Genomic DNA, 21,104 nt, shown 5'->3' on the forward strand with positions numbered 1-21,104 from the left:
CATTCTCACCTACCTGATCTGACTACGCCAATCGGAGGAGTATATCGTGCCCGTTCATATGTGTATTTTGAACTTTCTTCAATATAACGTGTTTGCCCCCCAAAAAGTTAGTTGTCATGAATTTTGAATATGAATAAGAGGATTAGACTGTCTGTCACCCTTCCACAACCGACATGACGTTACACATTCGTTGTTCATTGCACTCGCCGCGCTGCCTTGAACATCCTGATTCTCGAAACACATCTGATGACATCGTCCTCTTCCCCGCAATGCGATTCGCGTCACGTAGACTCAGCGCAAAACCAGTTCAGATCCGCCCACTGTTCTCGCACGTCATACAATTTACCCAAGATTCCAGACACTTCGGACTCGGTCACGATGTAGGAGACTCCGCGGTATGAGCACAGCGTAACTTCCGCCAGATACACGTCTACTTCCTGTCGCGCGAAGGCGCAGTGACCATGAACCGTCGTCTGCACACAAAATGTCTCGCCCTGCAAACAGACGCACCGAGTATTTTGCGAACACGATCCCACCGACTCCTCGTTCAACGATATACGACTCCAAATGATCAACGTGAACGGCCAACTACTGGCGTTGTTCTGAAACAATCTGTAATGGTACAAAGGACAAATGTAACTGCGGCGTTCCCACCGGTGGGCTCTGTTTTTACGAAATGCACAATTGCCAAGAAACAGAATATTTCGGACACGGACATAAACAAGTGACGTGCACATAGCGTCCACAGCTCTGGAGGATTAGCTCTGTTATTACCGCCAGATTTTCATTCCGTAAATACGAACTTTATAAACAGGCGGGCAGGACTGCCAACATGAAATATATACGACCCAAAATATACCAACGGGTCTCGATGTATGAGACGACAGCATAAAAATCCCTTTCAGTTCTTTCGGAAGCCTTTACTGTGCATACAAATGTTTCTTTCGTTTGTCTCTGTAAGAATTATTATAGTCTGATACGGTGGTGGGTCTGAAGATGGCTGTCTTCTGGGTTGTTGCGCCGTGATGTAGAAGTTTACCGACGTTTCAGACGTCCTTGCTACCGCCATCATCAGGGCGATGAGTAAACTTCTACAAGACTACAAAAAAAAACACTCAAACCTAACCTGTCCTCACAGTAATAAGATTTCCGATTTGTTTACAACACCCAATAAAACACGTCGCACATAAGCATAAATCACTTCTACCACCATCATGAAAATTTATTTCCTTCTGGGTCAGAGGCAAGGGCTCCTAACGAGTTATGTTCACTGTATAGTGCGTCTGTCCTCTGCTACAACGACAACAACGCAGGTAAGGGTAGTAATCAACAGAATTTTGTGAAAACTAGTATGAACATCGTGACATTAGAAATCTCCCCTTCGTCCTGCCATCAACACTACCAGCATGTCAGCTGTACAAACTTCTGTGGTGGAGCAACACTAACGCATCTGGCTGCAAAGTTTTCAAACACTAAAATATTTGGAAAACAAAAAACGTCTATTAAAACAACAAAAAACTGACAAACGTGTTTATCTGTTAATTTAATATGCAAATATTTCTATTATATCCTGTGAATAAGGTTTGTTGCAGGAAGGTATTATAACGCCAGTCTCTACAACACAACAAACAGTTCGTCTTTAAACACGAAAGTAGAATACGTACGTCTCATTGCCAGTTCCCAGTTACGAAATTCACAAACACCTGCCTCAGCATTTATACGTGTTATTAATCGGTTTTTAATACGAACGCAGAAGATCTGAAAATAATTTCCAACTCTCGGCATGTTTACTGCTCAGACCTTATCATGCTCAGTTCAGTTATCACCATAAACAGTACGCAAATAAGGAACAGTCACATAAGAAATGCAGTAGATTCCAGTTAATCGTGACAAACCTTAAAGAACGATAACAAATCGAGAAACTAACCGAATTTGTTTCGCTTATTTGGGACGCCATTCAATTTAATCGGGACAGATGGCGCGCGTGTGGCGTGGAAGAGTCAGTGAGTCATCGCTGATTCACTCGGTAACGAACACGTGCGTATTCAGACAGTGCAGCTATAAGCAACGAGACCATTCTGAACTGCTTTGCCCAGTGGTTTTAAGCATTCAGGCTTGGAGATGCCAGATACGACCGATTGTGAAAATGACGCCATTTTGGAAGTGCAACACGTCAGAAATTACGAAGAGTTTGCATGCATCGACAACAGTCTTCAATGTTACAATGAAAATGAAGATTATGAGGACGCAGTTGTTGAACAAATTGCAGCAAAACACCAGAAGACCAGGAAGGTGATGAGGACGACACACTTGAGCGAGTGACTAACCAGGATGCCAGGAAATTTGTTGCTGAAAGCAGTCCTAAATCTGCACTAGATACCTGCGCTGATTTTGTTAAGTTGCAGTCAATCAAGAGAACACGGCAGGGTACACTCGATAAATTCCTCCATCATTAACTGTTAAGAACTACACGCATGCGTGTCTGATACAAAAATTAAATTGAAATTGTTTTCAGCGTCAATATTTTTCTCTGAAATGTACCATTTGTTCCAGAATTCATTTACATTTGTTGCTCAAAAAATCATCTCGATAAACGGGAGTTTGTCTTTTTAACTCTTTGCGAAGAACTTCGCACAATTGGGCCAAAAGTGTTGTAGTCCCGATGTGTCCGAATTAACCGGAAACCACTGTATATCAGAAATCACTGTCACTACACACGTCAATGAACTATAATTTCGATTTCAATTCATGGACTTCCCGACATCTACCATACTACACGGCGCAACAATCCACAAGACAGAAATCTTCAGCAATGTTCTTGCTTTTGACAAAAAAGTGAGTTATAAGGACGAAACATTTTACTTATAAATTCCACGTTCCAAGCTGCAGTTACTGTAATAAATCGGGAAAAAATTTGGCCGACCGCGAAACTGTCGTTTTCTGTTTCCTCATAAGATACGGTCAATTTTCTTCACTACAGGAACGTTCCAAGATCTTGCACGATCATTAAAGGCAAGGATTAACAAACACGATTCGAGGCTACCTTCAATAACAGAGCTTCAAGACAATCGGCCACTTCAGTCAAAAAACTTGGGCTGCTGTATCAGTGTGGAAGCCGCATTGAAGTGCCCCTAGCGGCTGGGACTGTAAACTACCCATCCAGCGACCTAGAGCGCTTCCAGATATAGTAAGAGTGAAACATTAAGCATGAGGCCGCAGCGTTGCAACACTTGCTAAACGCCCGAGGTGTTCGTTTGATAGTGACTAGCTACGTGCTGGACGACTGGGGTTCGATCCCCGACGGAGGCAGAGGATTTTTCCTCTAGCCTCTGCGTCCAGACCGGTTCTGGGGCCCACCCAGCCTCCACTACAACGGGTACCTTGGTCCTTTCCCGGGGGTAAAGCCGGCCGGGGCGTGATGCTGACCACTCACTCCCATCTTGTGTCGAGGTCAAGGAAGAGAGGAGCTATACCTCCACTCACCCCCCCCCCCCAAACGACTTTCATGGCGTGTAGCATTGGATGAAATTTAAACAAACTCTTCAGACGAGGAATGTACTATTTTTATTTTATTTAGTGTTCTGTCTGACGACAGGTCCATATGAACAGGATCCTTCCATCCTTTTCTCGGACTGGGACCTGTTCATATACGTTCTTGGCAGATGATCCAGAAGTGGTTTGCCATTGCCTTCTTCTGTGTGAGTGTGAATGGAGTAATTGTTGGGATGCCACGGAGAAACCGGGGAAGCCCCCGGAGGAAAACTCCGTGTTGCCTAGACCACGGCCTTGCCCAACACAAGTTATAAATCTGAGCACCGCCGGGAATCGAACCCGAGACCCCAGGATTACAAGCCCAGCGTTCTAACCGCTAGACCACCTCATCTTAATATTATTTAGTGTTCTGCGTGACGACAGGTCCATATGAACAGGATCCTTCCATCCTTTTCTCGGACTGGGACATGTTCATATACGTTCTTGGCAGATGATCCAGAAGTGGTTTGCCATTGCCTTCTTCTGTGTGTGAGAATGGAGTAATTGTTGGGATGCCACGGAGGAAAACTCCGTGTTGCCTAGACCACGGCCTTGCCCAACACAAGTTATAAATTCGGGCACCGCCGGGAATCGAACCCGAGACCCCAGGATTACAAGGCCAGCGTTCTAACCGCTAGACCACCGTGGCTATAGGAATGTACTACAAACAGCTTAAAGTACGTTCTTACGAAACAAACTCTAGGTTTTGTAAATGAAAACATATCCATAGATGGTGACAGAAATTGAAAGTAAAAGCTCACAAGGACCCGTGCTTCAATCTTATTTCTATATAGTCTTTTCCATACCATTACAATTTCTATGATGTAGCTCACATGGCCTAGGAAACGATGCATTCGTAAATCTGCGTTGGACGAACTTATCAATAACTCATCATCGGAAGTGAAACGTAGAAAAATAAGGAAATCAACGGGACGTTACGCCAAACGCTGCCGCAGTGGCCATACCACCGCATAACTTTACTTTTTCCATCACTTTTCAAACACGTTTTGATCGCATAATGCCGTCAAAGGGAGACTGAGACCGCGGGTTACAAGCAGTTTGTGGTGAAAAACGCGGATGATGGTCGAGTTAAATACTTACGCTGTTACATAAGCTGAGCAAAGCAAAGCAAGTTGATTTAAATAAGACGCAAAAGTGAAATTGTCTCCGACAGGCCGCGTATAATCGATTTTCCAGCGTTTAGCCTTTCTCATACTTCAGAACTACACACGAACATAACAAATTCTAGATTTATTCCAAAGTGTGATTGAGCAATGTCTTGGTATTCGTGACAAAAGAACGACTAATTACCTCTTTCCACCGCATTGTCCCCGTCACTTGTTAATATAACCACGAATCAGCATTGACGACAACCATGTCTGACCCCGCCCTGGTTTGCGAGTAATATAATCAGGAACGATTCTGTCTGCCGCAAGTCTTTTATTAAATTCTCTAAACTCAGCGGCACGTTTCAAGGATTTGTTCAAATAAGAGCTGACAACAGCGCTACATTCTTCGGCTGTGGGATTCAACGTCACACGCAGGAAAGGCCGTGGATCTCCGCGGTAATGCAGCACCAAGCACCATCATATAATCACCACTTAACAATATCAGGGCACGATAAACTGAAGATGAGATGTGTACGGGTGCGGGCAAACTACCTGGCACGTGAGCGAGGGTCGTAATGGTTGCGGCGAAGTCTGAAAACATTTATCTCATGTTTCAGTTTTGGGCAAAAGTATACGTCGTCCAGTCGAGCGCAGAGTGTGAGCCACGAGAACGCTCTGTTTGTGTTTCCAAGTTTCATTTTATCGGCAAATAGCATTACAGTTCCATTCAAGTGGATCGCTTCCTGAGATTAAATTCGTTCTAAATGACTAAGAGAGTCGCTATTAAGTTTCCTAAAATCTTGACGTAACTTTAAGACATTTCGAACTCAAATTTCAAAATTAGTTTTCGTAAATCTGGAAACTCAACCCCCCCCCCCCCCCCCATCGATCGAGCTGTATCGGCAGTACACGGCAATGCAACAGACGCACAACGTCCTTTACGTGCAATATGTATAACCACCACCTTACCGTGAGATCGCGTCCTTTCCAATGCCACATAAAGCGTTTGAAAGGAAGTCGATACATCAATAGTTCACCATCACTCCGTGTCATCCGTCAATCCTTGAAGACAAACGAATACTAAATGCACGTGCAGAATGAGACCGATGTTCGGAAAAACGTAACCACGGCGACTTTCAGATTCATCACGCCTCTAGTATGTAACCCGCGGTTGCCAAGACACTAAGCATTAAACGTGGAACCCGTGCAGACAGCGTGGCGTAGCGGCAAGCGAACTGCCGGGAAAACAGCTGGTCACAACTGAAACAACCACAACATGCCAGCGGGCAGGTTCCTGATTTAAGGTGCTATTAATTCTGAACCTGCCCGCTGGCATGCTAGCGTCGTTATTATAAAAACCTGAAATAAATAAACGACCGAACACAGTAAAGCCTATAACGACGTTTAGGTAAACGCGTCTTGTGCTAAGCACACTTTTCTCGATAAAAGTCCCACTTCCTCGCAGGTCTCCAGTAATCGAACACGAGATCCATCACCCGCTCAGACACAGCGCACCAGCGAAATAGGAGGCCTGAATGAACAAACCATTTTGTTTTGCTCACGGGAGTCTGTCAATGCACGTTCTCACACGGTTAACATCACAAACAAGCGTCATGCTGGTGTTTATAGTCGGCGTAGTAGTTTTGGACGGTGGAGAAGCTGGCGAACGGGCCTAGTCTGTGTACCTGAGGTGGCACGGTCAGCGTATTTCTTTTGTTTGGGCTCCTCGGTGCAGTCAGCATTATACTATCGCACAAGAGACTCGCTCCTAGCCTTCCCCTTGAAAATTCCACCGGCCAAAAACTACTGCGCCGACTCTACTCCTGCTAAGGTCAGCTTCACACACACACACACATATGGGGCAATTCTGAGAATATTTAAAGTCTGAGTCCCATCAACACAAGCCACGAGGCAAAGGGATCAATCACCATACCTTCCTGAGACGACCATGTAGCCTCGTCTGGGGTGTCCACACGAACAGCTGGCGAGCCCACAACGACGGTCTCTACGTCTAAGTCAGGAGCCTGGTACACTGCAAGACAATGAGGGGTCACATCACACCAAGTGCGGACGTGCTCAACCCACACAGCGAGGGTGCCACAGGGCTGCAGCCGACGGTACGGTTAAACCACAACAGAAAAGACCCTGGCATCATATTGAGTCGAAAAGAATTCAAAGCGATTTGGGGTGTAGTCTCCCGAGATATCCCCACGACATTTAATAACTCGGGTGAGACCTCGTCACACCGTGGCTTTAAAGGCGTGGGCCATGGCCGGCAGTTTACTGCCTCAAGGAGCCATCACCCTGGAAATCATCGCTACAGAAACAAGTCACAACACGACATACATGGAAGAACACTCGGGGTTCTGAAAGTGCTGCCTCACTTTGCCCGCGGTTAACAGTGCAATGGCGAGGCGTCACAAACCTGCAACTAAATACAAATCGAAAGCTTTGAAGACGATACTTGTGAATATAATGTAAGAGTACCTCGAAGTCCTTAAGAGAAAGAGAGAACCTGCGGCACGTGGCCAAATACTGGAAGCCCTCTTTCAAAGACGACTTCAGGTGTCTGCAGTCACAGCAAAACTTTCAATGGTCAGGTCCGAAATCTCCAGAGTAAAAAAGAGCATGACAACTGCCTCTCGGCCTGTTTAGTTGAGAGTGTCAAAAACAGAGCACTGCCACCTCGGTCAAAGTTGGAACGAAAACAAAACAATGGATGTCCAAAAGACAACAGTGAGACGATCTCATCAGAGCTTGGTGCGAAGTCAATGATGTATTGCTAATTCAGCATTCCACTTACCATCCTCAACAGCTGCAGCCCTGCGGGACGCCCTATCTGACCGTACAGCTAGCCTTACCTTGGCTGAAATAGACCGGGGTGTGATTGTGGGGGGTTCTGTTGTACACCACGCTTCCGTCCTGTCCCGTCATCACCCTGGCTCGGCATTTTAGCTCCTTATTCGACCGCAAATTCAGTTCACAGCGCCAGTACGACCTGTCTTGGCGCGTGTGGTCCCTGTGGTAAGCAAAGCCACGGCCGTCGTACAACTTGTACCCGCGGCCAGTGCTCACGACGACGACTTCCTGGACCGCTGAGTCCATTCTCACCACTCACAGCACACACAAATACTCATCCCCGTTCACAGCTCCTCTCCAACCGACACACGCTACTTTCCTTATAACGCTCCCATAAGATCAGATGTTGTTTGCCGAGGGCCTCAGGAGCACGCGTCTGTTCTGATCCGGCGTCTCGTTAATTTCCCAACTCAGAAGAGCTGCTTAAAACATGATCTTCAACCCAACACAGCGAAGAAGTACACGTATTACAGAAAGTAACACTCGGCCTAAGGTAGCCAACAGAAATCGGACTGATTAAGGATAAAACATTCATTCTCCCCTACACCACACATCCTGTGCCAGTATACTCTTGACAAACTGGAAGCGGCAGGGCCCTGAACATAACATCTACCTCTTTCCCGTGAAGGCAACCAGTTTTCAATACAAGTAGCAGACAAGAGAGCTGTAGCATTAAGGGAGTCTGTAAGAACCAAAGTCGTTCCTAACGCAAAACACAAAATTTCTCTGCTCTAACGGAAGAACTAAATTTAACGAGAGAGAATTCTGCTTACACAGATATCGTACCAAAGCGACGCCCTGTTCTCATTCATCAGCCACTTAACAACAGTGACTTAATTTTATCTCCAACTACGTGTCACATAAGAACAAAATGATACAACAAATTCTTTCCTTTTAAACACGCCTTATCTATTCCATTTTTGACTTACGGCTTCCGAGAATCAAGTAGGATGTGAGGTTTTCACGGCGGTGAATCTGGGTTGTTGCGCGGTGTAGTCTGCGTAGAAGTTTACCAACGCTCAAGACGGATGATGGAGTTAGCAAGGACTTCTGAAACGTCGGTAAACTTCTACCAGCCCACGTGGCGCCTACAACCCAGAAGACAGCCATCTTCCTTCCGAAAACCATATTTCAGAAACACGCGCACAATCGTCTCATTGGCAGTCTTCTTCCAAGCGACGATTGCCAAGTGCTAAATGCTATCATAGTTCTGCCACTAGATGTCTCTAAATTACAGCCGTGAAATGGAACAGTGGAAGGTGCCAGTGCGGGAAGAACAACATGGCGATGGAGCGTTTGAAACCTGAACACGTATTTGTGATGAAAAAAAGTGACGGTGGGACAGGCGTATCTCCGACTAATTCGGTTTTCTCCTGTCAATATCATTCCACGGCTGCTCCATTTATACTTATACACCATCTGGGGGATACGAAGAGGTCCAGTTCCACAAAAACATTGTCGCAACCCAACTCATCAACACAAGAAGCCATGTACACGCTGCAGATCGCGTACTTCCGTGGACACGGCACTTCCTTGCCAAAGGCTACTTCTGCGATTACTGTACTCGACGTAATATCAACGGGGACAATGATACACCGTCCTAACCGGAGCCCTTCGTTGTGATATGCGCCAGCAATATTCTTATAGGTAGTTGGACGACAAACAATATAAACGGGTTCAAGAAAACGGGGACAATTCGTTTGTTTTTAACGAGCGATTTCACGCTTCGAACTCTAAAATCACAAATGTGACGTCTTGTATTATTTGCTTGTGATGTACAAAGCAGCAATGTCAGAAACTCGTATTATAACAGCGCAGAACGATAGGATTAATCAGCGAGAAAGGACATTGAAGGAAGCTGTCGCGGCCTAATTTAAGATACTATGGAAAAAAGTACAATCGCTTGTCTTCGGCCCGCGATTTGAACCCTGGATCTCCCGAGCACGCTACAAAAGTGGCAATCACTGGGCTGCGACGTTTCGCTTTTCCAACTTCGACTCTGACAAACCACATCCATAATTTATATTTCATAAATCACACACCAGTTAGTCAAGACGACACAGCACGGAAATAGCCGCGACTAGTGGCGATACGTGGTACTAACCTCTACGGACAAACGCACATCGGATAGAATAATGGTGGGTAAACTTACGGACGTAACTAATGAAAAAATTCAGTTCACTCCGTGACGTTCGGATACTATTAATGTTTACTTTCTCCTACACACTACAGAACGCGTAATGTAATGACTAGAAAGTCTAAATGTTTGCGGACATGGAAATTTTGGGGTCAAACTTGGCTCACTCCAGCACAAATTTTAACTAGTGGCAGGAACACTCCGGAACCAACACAGCAGATCAATTTTTAATGTAATAACCCTATTAATGATGCGGTTTCATGTGCCCTAATAATCTATAACCTACTGTCAAACAGCACGAATAATCGATAACTCTCAAGTATCTGAAGCGTTGAATTTTTGCCCCGAGTAAAACCGCCCTGGTGTCACTTGCAAATGCCCCATCCGGCCCCACCCTGGCAGACACGTGACTTAAGACATGGCTCAGGGCACTCACACCGAATTCAAAATCTGTACCACCACACGCAGCAGAGTCCTTGAGAAGCTAACAGTAGCTTGGCTGGTCAAGGAACTCCCCACCCTGTATAAGTATGGAACACTTCGCGTTCAGAGATGAACCCAGTTCGCATCCCCACAGCCTACTTCTTTACAGAAGGTTGTTAAAAGAAACTCGCCAAACATCCGAGGCCATGTGCACCATCTCGCAAACTAACATCGTATTTTTGTTTCACTGTTGAGAAATTATTGGCTCACCCCCCCCCCCCCCCGCCCAATCCCATCTTGGGGAACCGCCCCTTGTCGATTGTTCGCGAACATTTGTTCAATGCATTAGCATCTAACTTCCATGTGTGGTGGCCGTCTCCTTCAGGAAAGTCCGTCCACGAGAATCTGATGACATCACGAACGTTATCTTGTTCTCAACCTCGAAGGCAATGGCTGACGATAGCAAAATGTGTCTGCTAATGTTTACGAGCGAGCTTCCATCATATTAAATAAGTTACACGGATTTCATAAAATTAGCACGTACATAAAAAAAATATAATCGGGAAGCCACGTATTCGAAATGAATACACAAACTAGTAGGCAGTTCAATACTGAGTTACCTCGCGGTGGATTTTGCCAGAAAAGGGTTTCCTCGAGGAAAAAAGTAAGCCTGAGGTCATCGTACAGTGCTGGTGTCACCTCCATACTTATGAACCAAACGATTTTCAGGAAATACAACATCTTCGTAACACGTAAGGCAATACAAAGTAAGCAAAGTTCGCTGCTGAAATTGCAGGAAGTCTGCATTTTGTTTTCGGTTCGAAGGCCATAAATAATGAACATCTCAGCAAATTTCTGTTTGGAGACAAACTTTGTACATATTAAGCACGACGTAGCTTAACCTGCAGCCCCCGTACCTGAACTACCGTTTGTTTTATTAGATAAATGAGTTTTTCTTTTCTCATTTGTAGTACACCAAGTCACCACTGACAGCGCTACTGTAGTACAAATTATAATGGCACCTTACTGGAGATGCAACGTGATTTCTTGTTTCTTGTGACGGGGAGGTTAAATTCATTCCGTACTTGCTGAGATGACTTGATAAAATGGGTAACCAAAACCCTACTCTGTTTTCAAAACAAAGTGCAAAAAAGTAACAACAGAACAAACGCACCAAAATTAGTACACTGAAGATGGCGGCAACACGCACTTCTGAAAAGTCAGTCACTTTCTGCGAATCCCAGAAGTCATCTACAAACTCCGCGTCGTGAGAGCCTCAAATCACTTTTCGTACTTCCCCCTTACGAAAGTAAATCAGATTAAAAATATCTTGCACTAGAATGTTCTTCGACTACGTTCTCGTCTTATCTGCGACCAGAGCAGATGTTATGTCGCGTCGGCAGTCGCTGTGCACAGTTCATGATCATGAGCTATATCATCTATGGCATGCCCCACAAATCGTGAACGCCTGCCACAAATTTATGCCAAGCTACTACAGCCTGATCCTTTGAAAGTGTCACAAAGTTCAAATATTTGGGAACAACAACAACAAATCAAAATGACACTCATGAGGAAGTTAGGAGGAGACCAAATTCCGGAAATGCTTGCTACTTCTCAGTTCAAAATATTTTGTCTTCCCGTCTGATTTCTAAGGACCTGAAAATTAAAGTACACAAAACGATAATTTTGCCTGTTATTTTGTGTGGGTACGAAACATGGTCTCACACTCTGAGGGAGGAACACAGATTGCAGGTGTTTGAGAACAGGATGTTGAGGAGGATATTTGGGCCTAAGAGAGAAGACGATGGGGCATGGAGAAAACTGCATAATGACGAGCTTAAAAATCTGTACTCCCCCAGTATTGTGAGGGTGATTAAGTCGAGAAGAATGAGATGGGCTAGGCATGTAGCGCGCATGGATGGGACAAGAGGTGTGCACCGGGTACTGGTCAGGAAGCCTGAGGGGAAGAGACCGCTGGGGAGACCTAGACGTAGATGGAAGGATAATATCAGGCGGGATCTATGGGAGATAGGAGTTGAAGGCGACTGGATTTTGTTGGCCCAGGACAGGGTCCGGTGGAGGGCTAATCGTTTTAAAAAGTAGTACCAGAAAAGGTTTCTTGACCGTTGGTTCCAACAGGATAACTGGTCTCACACCAAGGAAAGAAAAAAGCTGAACTGTCCTGACTAAAGACATAATAATTCCTTCGCTTTTCAAACAACTGACGATAGAACAGCAGAGCGCGTTCATAACAATGACAAAAGAAGTCTGAACGGCGCCTGTACTCCGGGAAGCCCATTACACCAAGCAGCTGCTGACCGCACGCATGAAAACATTTGTTATTCACTACGGAATGAGAAGTCCGGGCGACCCCATTGCAAGGCGCAATAACAACTGTTGAGCTTACATATCGCTGAAACAGGCGACAAAGAAAATTAATGTGAATGACCGGAAGATACGTGAACATAAACAGCGCCTTTGGGTAGAAGAGCTTACGAAAATTCCGAAAAGGTCGCTTGTCTTCAGAATGCGAGTCAGCTGTCACAACGTATTACGGATCGTTAGTCCATGCCCTGTGCAGGTGTACAAGAACGAATCAAATAATGAGTGGAATCAATAAATAAGAAACACGAATAGTGTGTAAAATATTCATTCCTCTGTCCCTTAAACTTAATGCCCTGAAGCCAACAGGATCTTACCGGACCGTCACACGAGGTCGTGTCAAATTCAGGTTCATGCTATCTAAAAACAAAAATCCTTCGACAGAAACCACGCCGCGCTGTTCAATTCTGTTATGATGCAGACGATAAGAAGTGTGGCCCTTCCGACTTGCATTTCACAACCCAAAAACCAGTAAAAATGTGCGAGATTTCTGGTTCTCACGGCGACGAGTAAGAATATCTTGATGATGGAGGCAGTAACCACATCTGAAACGTCAGAAAATTTCTACGAGACAATCAATCATCATAAATACAGTTCCATTTCCGTTCTCGTGTTTAAAAGTATTCTTACGTGAAGCTTGCATGAGGCTCCTCATGCAGCGATGCCGTTGGAGGGACGAGGTACCAGTGCGATGGCTGTCGTATCGCAGGACACCCTGGCAATAATTGCACTGCACGAAGCCCACCGACTCGTCAGAGTACGGCCTCACGAGCAGCGAGAACCTGGCCCACACATCGCTAATGCCACTGAACCCCGCCTTATGGTGCCGGGTCGCGACTAGGTGCCCTTCTGCCAACTGCTGCAGCACGCTGGCCTTCGCGGGGTCAACGTCAACCAACGGCCTACGATCCTCCGATTTTGGCCTTCGGGCCATCTCTAAGCACGGGCGCGAATCGACTGAAATGGACAGCCAGCCCGAACCAGCTCGCGGGCTAGCCCGACCTCAAACCCGATTGGTCAGTGAGCAGCCAACCAACCCGACCCGCCAAGAATGGAAGAGCGAGGGGGACAAGAGAGAGGAGCCATCTGCAGTACGGAGTAGCAACTACATACTGATCTCGTGGAAATTAGCGTAACACGTCGTTCCTAGCATAGCCGGCGTACTAACCATTACCAAGAGATTTGTTCAAAATCCTGGTTTCGAAAGGTAAGAAGACCAACACCCTTGTTACATGATAATACTACGGAAACTATCTGTGAAGGCATGAGAGGTTCTATGACAAGTTTCGTTTAGGGATTCATTAGTGGCAATAAAACGAAATGAAATTCTGAGGCCATAAACATGGGAGTTCCTCGAAGAACAGAATGGAATAGAATGTGCAAAATTTAAAAAAAATATGCGGAAGAATATTACTACAATGCAAAGACACAATGAGATCTGAGTGGTTATACTAGGCATTCAGTTCTGTAATGTCACAAAATGACAGTGATATAAACTTCGCATTTTAAGTAATGTCTGCAGAAACGATCCTTGTAAAATCTGTATTTTGTTTACAGAATCACAGAAATTTATCGATCTAGGTCAATTATTCGTAACACAACCACATATGGTACAGATGTAAAGAGAAATTTAGCTTTTTTTTTAAGGCCTACCAACCAACACAGAGCACCTTCATTAAAATGCAATGCTTTCTACAACACTCCCTAGTTCCAGTTCAGTGCCATTTTACTTCCACCAGAGCAGGGATTATCATTCTCTTCCAGACCTGGCGTCACATTAACCCTTTCTTACCAACTCTCAAGCCACAAGAACACCTTTTTGAAACATCATTACATTTTATTAGAATGTTAGTAAATTAGGCCTTGTACTGCAGATAGTTCACAAATTACACAATTTTCTTCAACAAAATTAGTTACTATTGAGATATTTGTGACACTGCTTTTGTGTGAGAACTCTTAGTATCAGCTTCGGTTTCTGTCAATGATATTTACAAGAATCCCTCTGAATGTCCATCAATAAGACACATTCTAGCTCTTGGGCTGAGCAGTTACTCACAGCAACACTTACTGCCAAACATTAGTGGCATTAACAAGGCATGTTTTCTGATATCAGGTAAGTGCTGTTCACCACAGCATTAAAAAAATACATCAGAACGCTGCGAATTTTTGACCAGAGAATAACATTATGTTGTTACTATAGAAGTTAATGCAGAGAAAATTTTAAGTTTGTGTCTTGTTAGCAGAATGCAAGGCAAAATTCCATAAATCCCATAAAAATGTGGTAAAACCAAAACATTTGAAAACATTGTACCAAATCCAAATTATATTCAAGATGTAAGGGGCAGATTAAATTCATTTTATATCCCACTAATCAAAAACAGATTATAATATACAAAGGTACATTTCATCTGTTATATACTGGTGAAAAATTTGGTCTTATCCTGAGGAAAGAACAGATTAAATCTGTTTAAGAACACAGGGCTGAGAAGAATGCTGGCACCCACGGCAGGTAAAGGAAGAGAATGAAAGAGGAGTTTGTTACAGAATTTGTAATGTTCAATTAATATTATCAAGATGATCAAATTTATGAAAAGGGCAGGGCATGTAGAGCGCATGGGGAGAGGTAGAGCGCATGGGGAAAGGAATGCACGCAGAATTTTAGTCAGACAACCTGAAGGAATTATTCCGCTTAGCAGACAAAGGAATCGATAAAAGGATAATATCACGATGGATCTCAAATAAGCTGAGGGTGACAACACACAGCAGATTCATGGCAGTGGAAAGGTTCTTGTGAACATAATAATACCATAGGGACAAGATTACTTGCTAGCTTAATTCCCCAATGGTGTTGATAAGTGCATTCGACACAGTCTAGTTAGTGCTCGGAACAGCTGGGTAGCACAATAACTGCTTTAAAAAATTAACTCTATTCTCAGTTGTGTGAACCATAAACAGAATTCTGGCAAGGGTGGGAAAAACTATACCTATGTAACATTGAACCATAAAAGGCTAGGAATATGACTTTTCCTTTAAAAAAATATAAATACATTATTTCAATTTATTTACAAAAAGAAAAATTCATATATTATACTACGAATATCTGCAACATACAAGTAACATTTGTTAACGTTCAGAACACAGTTTCAGCTGCAGACTGTGATTTTAAACAAGGCAATGTTATGAAATGGAGAGAAAAAGTATGGAGGTGCGTGTGCGGCGCATATCACTTCGCTCTTCACCCTGGATTAAGAACGTGCAAGTAATCTGGTTCCTACAATAATAACCTTCAAGTTCCACAAGCAATGGCAAATCCCTTAACCATTCATTGCATTCACTGCAATGTACAATGTAAATGAATTATTACGCACAATGAAATGATTGCTGATAGATGTTTGGCCAGTGAATGAAATAATGAGAATGGGAGTTTGAACTTTAAATACAGAATTCTATTTTGCTGCAATAACTTTCACCTTGCACATGCAGAAACAAAAATATTGGTATGTATCTTTGGTGCTAGGTTAGAAGGGCAAAGTCAACAATAATTTGTATACTTACGAGATTCTTACCAAGCACCAAGGGTATATTACAGACAGTGTAAAATCAGGCACTCCAGATACACACATGAAAAACCAGGGGCAATGTCCAAACTGGTATTTTAAACATAAGACAATTTGTAAAATGCCAAGCATGATATAATCATTCTTCTTTGACTATGTACATCATAATGGAACTTTTTGCACAATATGGAATGTATGAACCGGTCTTACAATTAGACAGGATAGGCGAAGGAAGAAGTCTATGGAAAGATCTTACGAGAAGAAGAGATAGATGGCACCCAGGATTGGTTAATTTGGTAATGGCAGGAACAGTTGAAGCGAAGAATTGTAGGGGGAAACAAAGATTGGAATATGTGACACAGATTTTTGAGATTGTGGGCTGTAACAAATATGTGGAAATGAAGAGACTGGCGCAAGACACGAAAATAGAGGACCACATCTAACCAGTCAAAAGACTGATGACAAACAAACAAGATATATCAATGGAGTAAGGCAGATAAGGTTAGATGATCAAGAAACATTACAACAGAAACAAAAATATAACTTTTCATAATATAGAAATATCTCTACAATTAAGAGAATCTTGTCTGGAGGGTGGGGGGGCTGAAAAGCAGAAGCTGTTAAAACTTTACTAATCTTTTCTGAATTTAATTCACAGAACACCACCGCATCAGCATTCCTGATTTACTATTCAGGTTTCTGGTTGAAATCTCAGTCTACAGACTGACCATCGTGCCTCTTTTCGTGGTTCCTAAGTCCCTCCAAGTAAATTATGGGACAGTACATAAAATTAGGCCATGGTTACTTCCTTATGTATCCTTTCCAGTTCATTATTCATCCTGTCACTGAACATTATATAGTCTGAGCTGCTCACAGCACCATTAAATACACAACAAATAAATAAGATCACTAAGCAAGCAGATACTTTACCATGTGCCTTGATTAATAAAACCACGTTTACAAAAGCACCTTTGTTACTGAGATCATAAAACAAAAAGGAACTTATTAATCAAACTGTTTTTGACTTTAAAAAATCTAGCTGGAACTTCAGAACTGTTCATGGGAAAGATTTTAAATTCTCATGGAAGTGAAATTGTTGATTATGGTCTTCTTGATTGTGACTCTACGTAGCATATGGCAGGACTTACTAGGCTATGGGTTATCACAATCCAGAAGATCACAACTGACATGTGCACAGAAAATTCCACTACTGTCAAAGCGAGGGTAGTGTGGAGGATGCTAATCAGAATACACAAAATATGTTAATATGGATGGAAGGTAATGGAAATGATCACGTGGCGGCCTACAACTTCTTGAGTTACTGAAGAAAGGCATCATGCATGGGATCAGCAAATTTTATTAAAATGTTTATGTGGGCTGAGTACATAACATTAGGCGTTGAACTTGCACAAAATGACAGAACTGCAAAAAATAATTCAGTCAATGGAAAATTAATTGCTCCCAAAGATTAACACAAGTAGGAATCTGTTTCCAATAGCATTCAATTAAATGCTGTGATCCTCATCAATAATAGAGCTGTGACCATCACATCCACATTACAATATTCATGGCTGAATATAACATAACAAGGAGCATGGAGTAAAGGATTCATTTCTTCTGTACAAAAGAAAGAGAGATGAAAACAATCAGCAAAAGAGCTATGAACAAATTTCAGGCAGGAGGAGAAATGAATGAAAAATCCATGTTCCAGCTTACCACCATAAAAGCTAGGCTCTACCAGTCACTGACGTTGACAGGAGATGCTAGAGACATGCGCGTGCACACACAAACCAGCTGTTATCATAGAGACATCACAGGATAGTTTCTATCAGCTAAAAACCCATAATGAAATTTTAAAACAACTGTACAAAATACTGAAATTCTCAACATGCAACACAAATATTCTGGACATAATAAAGTCCAAGAAGTTAAAGGACTGCACTCAATTCAAAGGATCTGAATGTGGATTTGTAAAATAACACTGCAAAAACAAACATCTAGGCAACAAAATGTTTGTGTCAAGAACAAAAAAGTCTTGCATCAATGAAAGTAAGATTCTAGTTTGCCAATTGCTAGTTTCTAGTTGTAACATTTAATTTTAATAGAATTAAAGAAACTCCTTTGAAGCAGTCAGAGTGAAATTAATAAAAAACACTATTCTTTTTACTTTCATTTACAAATGTGCAGTATGATCTGATTAATAAGTGCCTTTTTCAATTGAAACCAATACTTCTAAAAATGACACTACAATGATGCTTCTCCCAAATCAATTCTGCCACAGCAATAAAAGCACTACTGTTCTTTACAATAAGCAGTTCTGAAGTGCACATAACCAACAGCTGTATGCACGTTAAGTATTAACTAAACATTACAATGGCAAGTGAAAAGGAAAGATGTTGAATGGAACAAAGCATACTACCCTGCAGATATTAAGGAAATCTGGTGGGCTCTCAGAAATATAAACAGCCAAAATGTCCCTCCCCTATCAATCAAACTTCACAATGGCAACTTCCTAGACAGCTCTCACGACACTTTCAAGTGGATCATGTGAGCAACTCAAATAACATACTAAACCAAAGCTGGCTGTAATATGCAGACATCTGACTTGCAGAATGACGTGCAATGGGCCTTCAACTCAGTCTACCTACTTAAATTCAAATGTTATAAGAATACATGGAAACCTCCCAAGGGTCAACACACTGCCTCATACATAACCTTGACCCCCACAGCACCTATCCTAAAACAAATGACTTTCTAATTTAAGGGACAATGTTTCTGTGTAGTACTGACTGGTTAGGTGACCCTGCAAGACCGTGGCTGCCTCCAGACCCACGGATGAAAAAGACAGAAGAGAACAATTTTAGGGCTCAACATTATTGCACAGGAAAAAAATCACTCTGAGGAACTGTATTATCAAAACCTCAATAATAAAAACACAACAATGGGCTCTAACACGCAACATTATGTTTATGTAAGATTTGAGGTTTTCACAGTGGTGAGTATGAAGATTTCAGTCTTCTGGGTTGTTGCACTGTGTAGTCTGGTCAATGTTAACCAACATTTCAAAGGTCATACTGCCCCCGTCATCAGGGCGATGAATATGCATACCTGCCTGTGTCACAAATAACCTTTCCAAATCACAATTAAAGAATCGTAATGTCAATTGTAAATGAATGCTATACCTTCATAGTCAAAATTGAAGAAATAAATCAACTGTGTGCACATAAAAACTCCTGCTTTGAAGATGAAATGGTAACTACAACCTGGTCTAAGTTAGAATGCAATTAAGTTAAATATTTCCAAACTTTCAATGTCATGTAATGCTCATCATGTGGTAAAGCTAATCAATTACATATGGTCTACACCAGCTTCAATAATACCAAGATGCATTTTGTTGTTGTCGGTATCTTGGGAACTAAACTGGGGAGTGTCAGCAGTGTTAGTAATGTGAGGTAGGCACACTGCATCTTGACATGCATACCATGTGCCATCTAGACCAAATTATATTCCAAGTCAGCTCACCTCCAGTGACGAGACAGCCCTCTTCATCTTTTAGCTCCTTAAAGCGTGATATGACAGAAAACGCAGAGGACTTCTTACAACAAACAAAATTCCCAGCACTGCTGTTACTCTGCTGTAAGTCTAAGTTATGCCTGTGTTTCCAATGAGAAAGCCACGAGTCTGATGCTTTGAAACTCTCACATTGATTGGTTGGCAAGACTGACTCACTTCCTGAAGCTTTATTCTCATCAAGAATTGAAGCTGCTCTTTCTTTCAACATCTTTGTGGTGACTGGATTTCTGGCTGTTCTTTGCTGCTCATAAAATCTCACAAACACCACATCCAGCGTATCAGACTATCAGGTTCGACGTGTCCGTTTTCGATCTGGCATTTCTTGCCATCTTTGAATAATGTCAGTTTCATGAGACTTTATCCATGATACGGCTGACTGTGATATTCCAAACTCATTTGCCACCTGTATCTGATTCCTCGTCTCTAACGCTTCCAGCACCCTTACTTTCTGATCTAATGAAAGTTCATTTCGTTTAGCCATTCTAAAACTTTGCAATAAATATTCACTATAGTGAAGTACAATACATCAAAGGACAAATACAAAAGCACTGCAGTTACAGCTACTAACAGTGTCAATTTGTTTACGCAACGCAAAATGCATATTACTTCCCAACGTTCCAAGACATATTTCACAACAAAATAACTCGCATACAAACACTACACAAGCCTGCCAAGTGCAACATAACCTAACCTTAACACCAACGCCGAACACCAAGCCCATTCAGCAAACAACCTCCTATGAAATCAGATATGCCCTTCAATTCCCCATGGATTATTCATAATAGTTGGCATATGCTAATGTATACAGACTCCTGCTGCTCTCGTAAAGGAACTAAAAAATCAATGTCACCCGAATGACAACTATCTACGATCAACAACCTATCCATTTTAACCCATGCACCACAACATATACCATTTAACAGTGTTGTTAAACCAATCCTTACTGCAAAATTACAAGCATCTTGAACCACAAAATAGAAAGATTATTCAACAAACTCACTTAATATATATTCTACTCATACAACACGAAAGACAGTTAGCACAATGGAATGCCTGCACTCAGGAATACCAACTTCATATATTTACTTGACTTAAAAATTGCATTTTACATGGAAATGATTTAATCAGCAACTGCATAAATAAATTGTTCCTTACCTTCTTGTTCTAGAAATGAGAACAATTTAGTTTACCTCAAAAACTAATATGCTTACAAATAAGGCTCAACCACGGCCACCATGATTAAATATTCTCAATGTTCCCAGCTTATATACTTGATTTAAATTTGCATGTTGGTCACTCTAATTTCGGTGTTGTAAACTTTACGTTACAACATGCGTAGACATTTACGAGATAACTGCCAGAAAAACAAGGGATAGCATGCATGGCGATATCTCGAAAAATGTCCCTATCAAAACACATTACCACCTTCCAGAACACAGCCACTGTCAGCAAAGGAATTAAAACGTCAAACTGGCATCTTCACTTCCGAAAGCAAAACATTTTCAAACGTTGTTCTAAGAGCGAGACAAAACT

At 42.5% G+C, this 21,104-nt stretch overlaps 2 protein-coding genes across 8 annotated transcripts in view; both read right to left on the minus strand.

The window, feature by feature from the left end:
• The window catches only part of LOC110829301 (uncharacterized), an 82,659-nt gene that overhangs the window by 41,165 nt on the left and 20,390 nt on the right, over positions 1 to 21,104 (minus strand). For 6 of the 7 annotated variants that reach the window (XM_087345157.1, XM_022062894.2, XM_022062891.2 and 3 more), the window contains one exon: positions 6,574 to 6,672. The exons of the other annotated variant lie outside the window; for it this stretch is intronic. In XM_087345157.1, coding sequence (XP_087201283.1) covers positions 6,574 to 6,672 — 99 coding nt within the window. The remainder of the gene's footprint in view (positions 1 to 6,573; positions 6,673 to 21,104) is intronic. 7 annotated transcript variants of the gene reach the window in all.
• On the minus strand, positions 7,742 to 19,514 carry LOC110829311 (uncharacterized). Its single transcript, XM_022062919.2, has 2 exons — positions 13,072 to 19,514; positions 7,742 to 7,987 (listed from the first exon to the last, which is right to left on the minus strand). Exons 1-2 carry the CDS (start codon positions 13,373 to 13,375, stop codon positions 7,923 to 7,925), a joined length of 369 nt encoding a protein of 122 aa, XP_021918611.1. The 5' UTR covers positions 13,376 to 19,514; the 3' UTR covers positions 7,742 to 7,922.

The sequence above is a fragment of the Zootermopsis nevadensis genome, unplaced genomic scaffold, assembly GCF_977971745.1.
Source record: "Zootermopsis nevadensis isolate Lab colony 2312 unplaced genomic scaffold, Znev_1.0 Znev_ptg000008l, whole genome shotgun sequence".
Classification (NCBI taxonomy): domain Eukaryota; kingdom Metazoa; phylum Arthropoda; class Insecta; order Blattodea; family Termopsidae; genus Zootermopsis; species Zootermopsis nevadensis.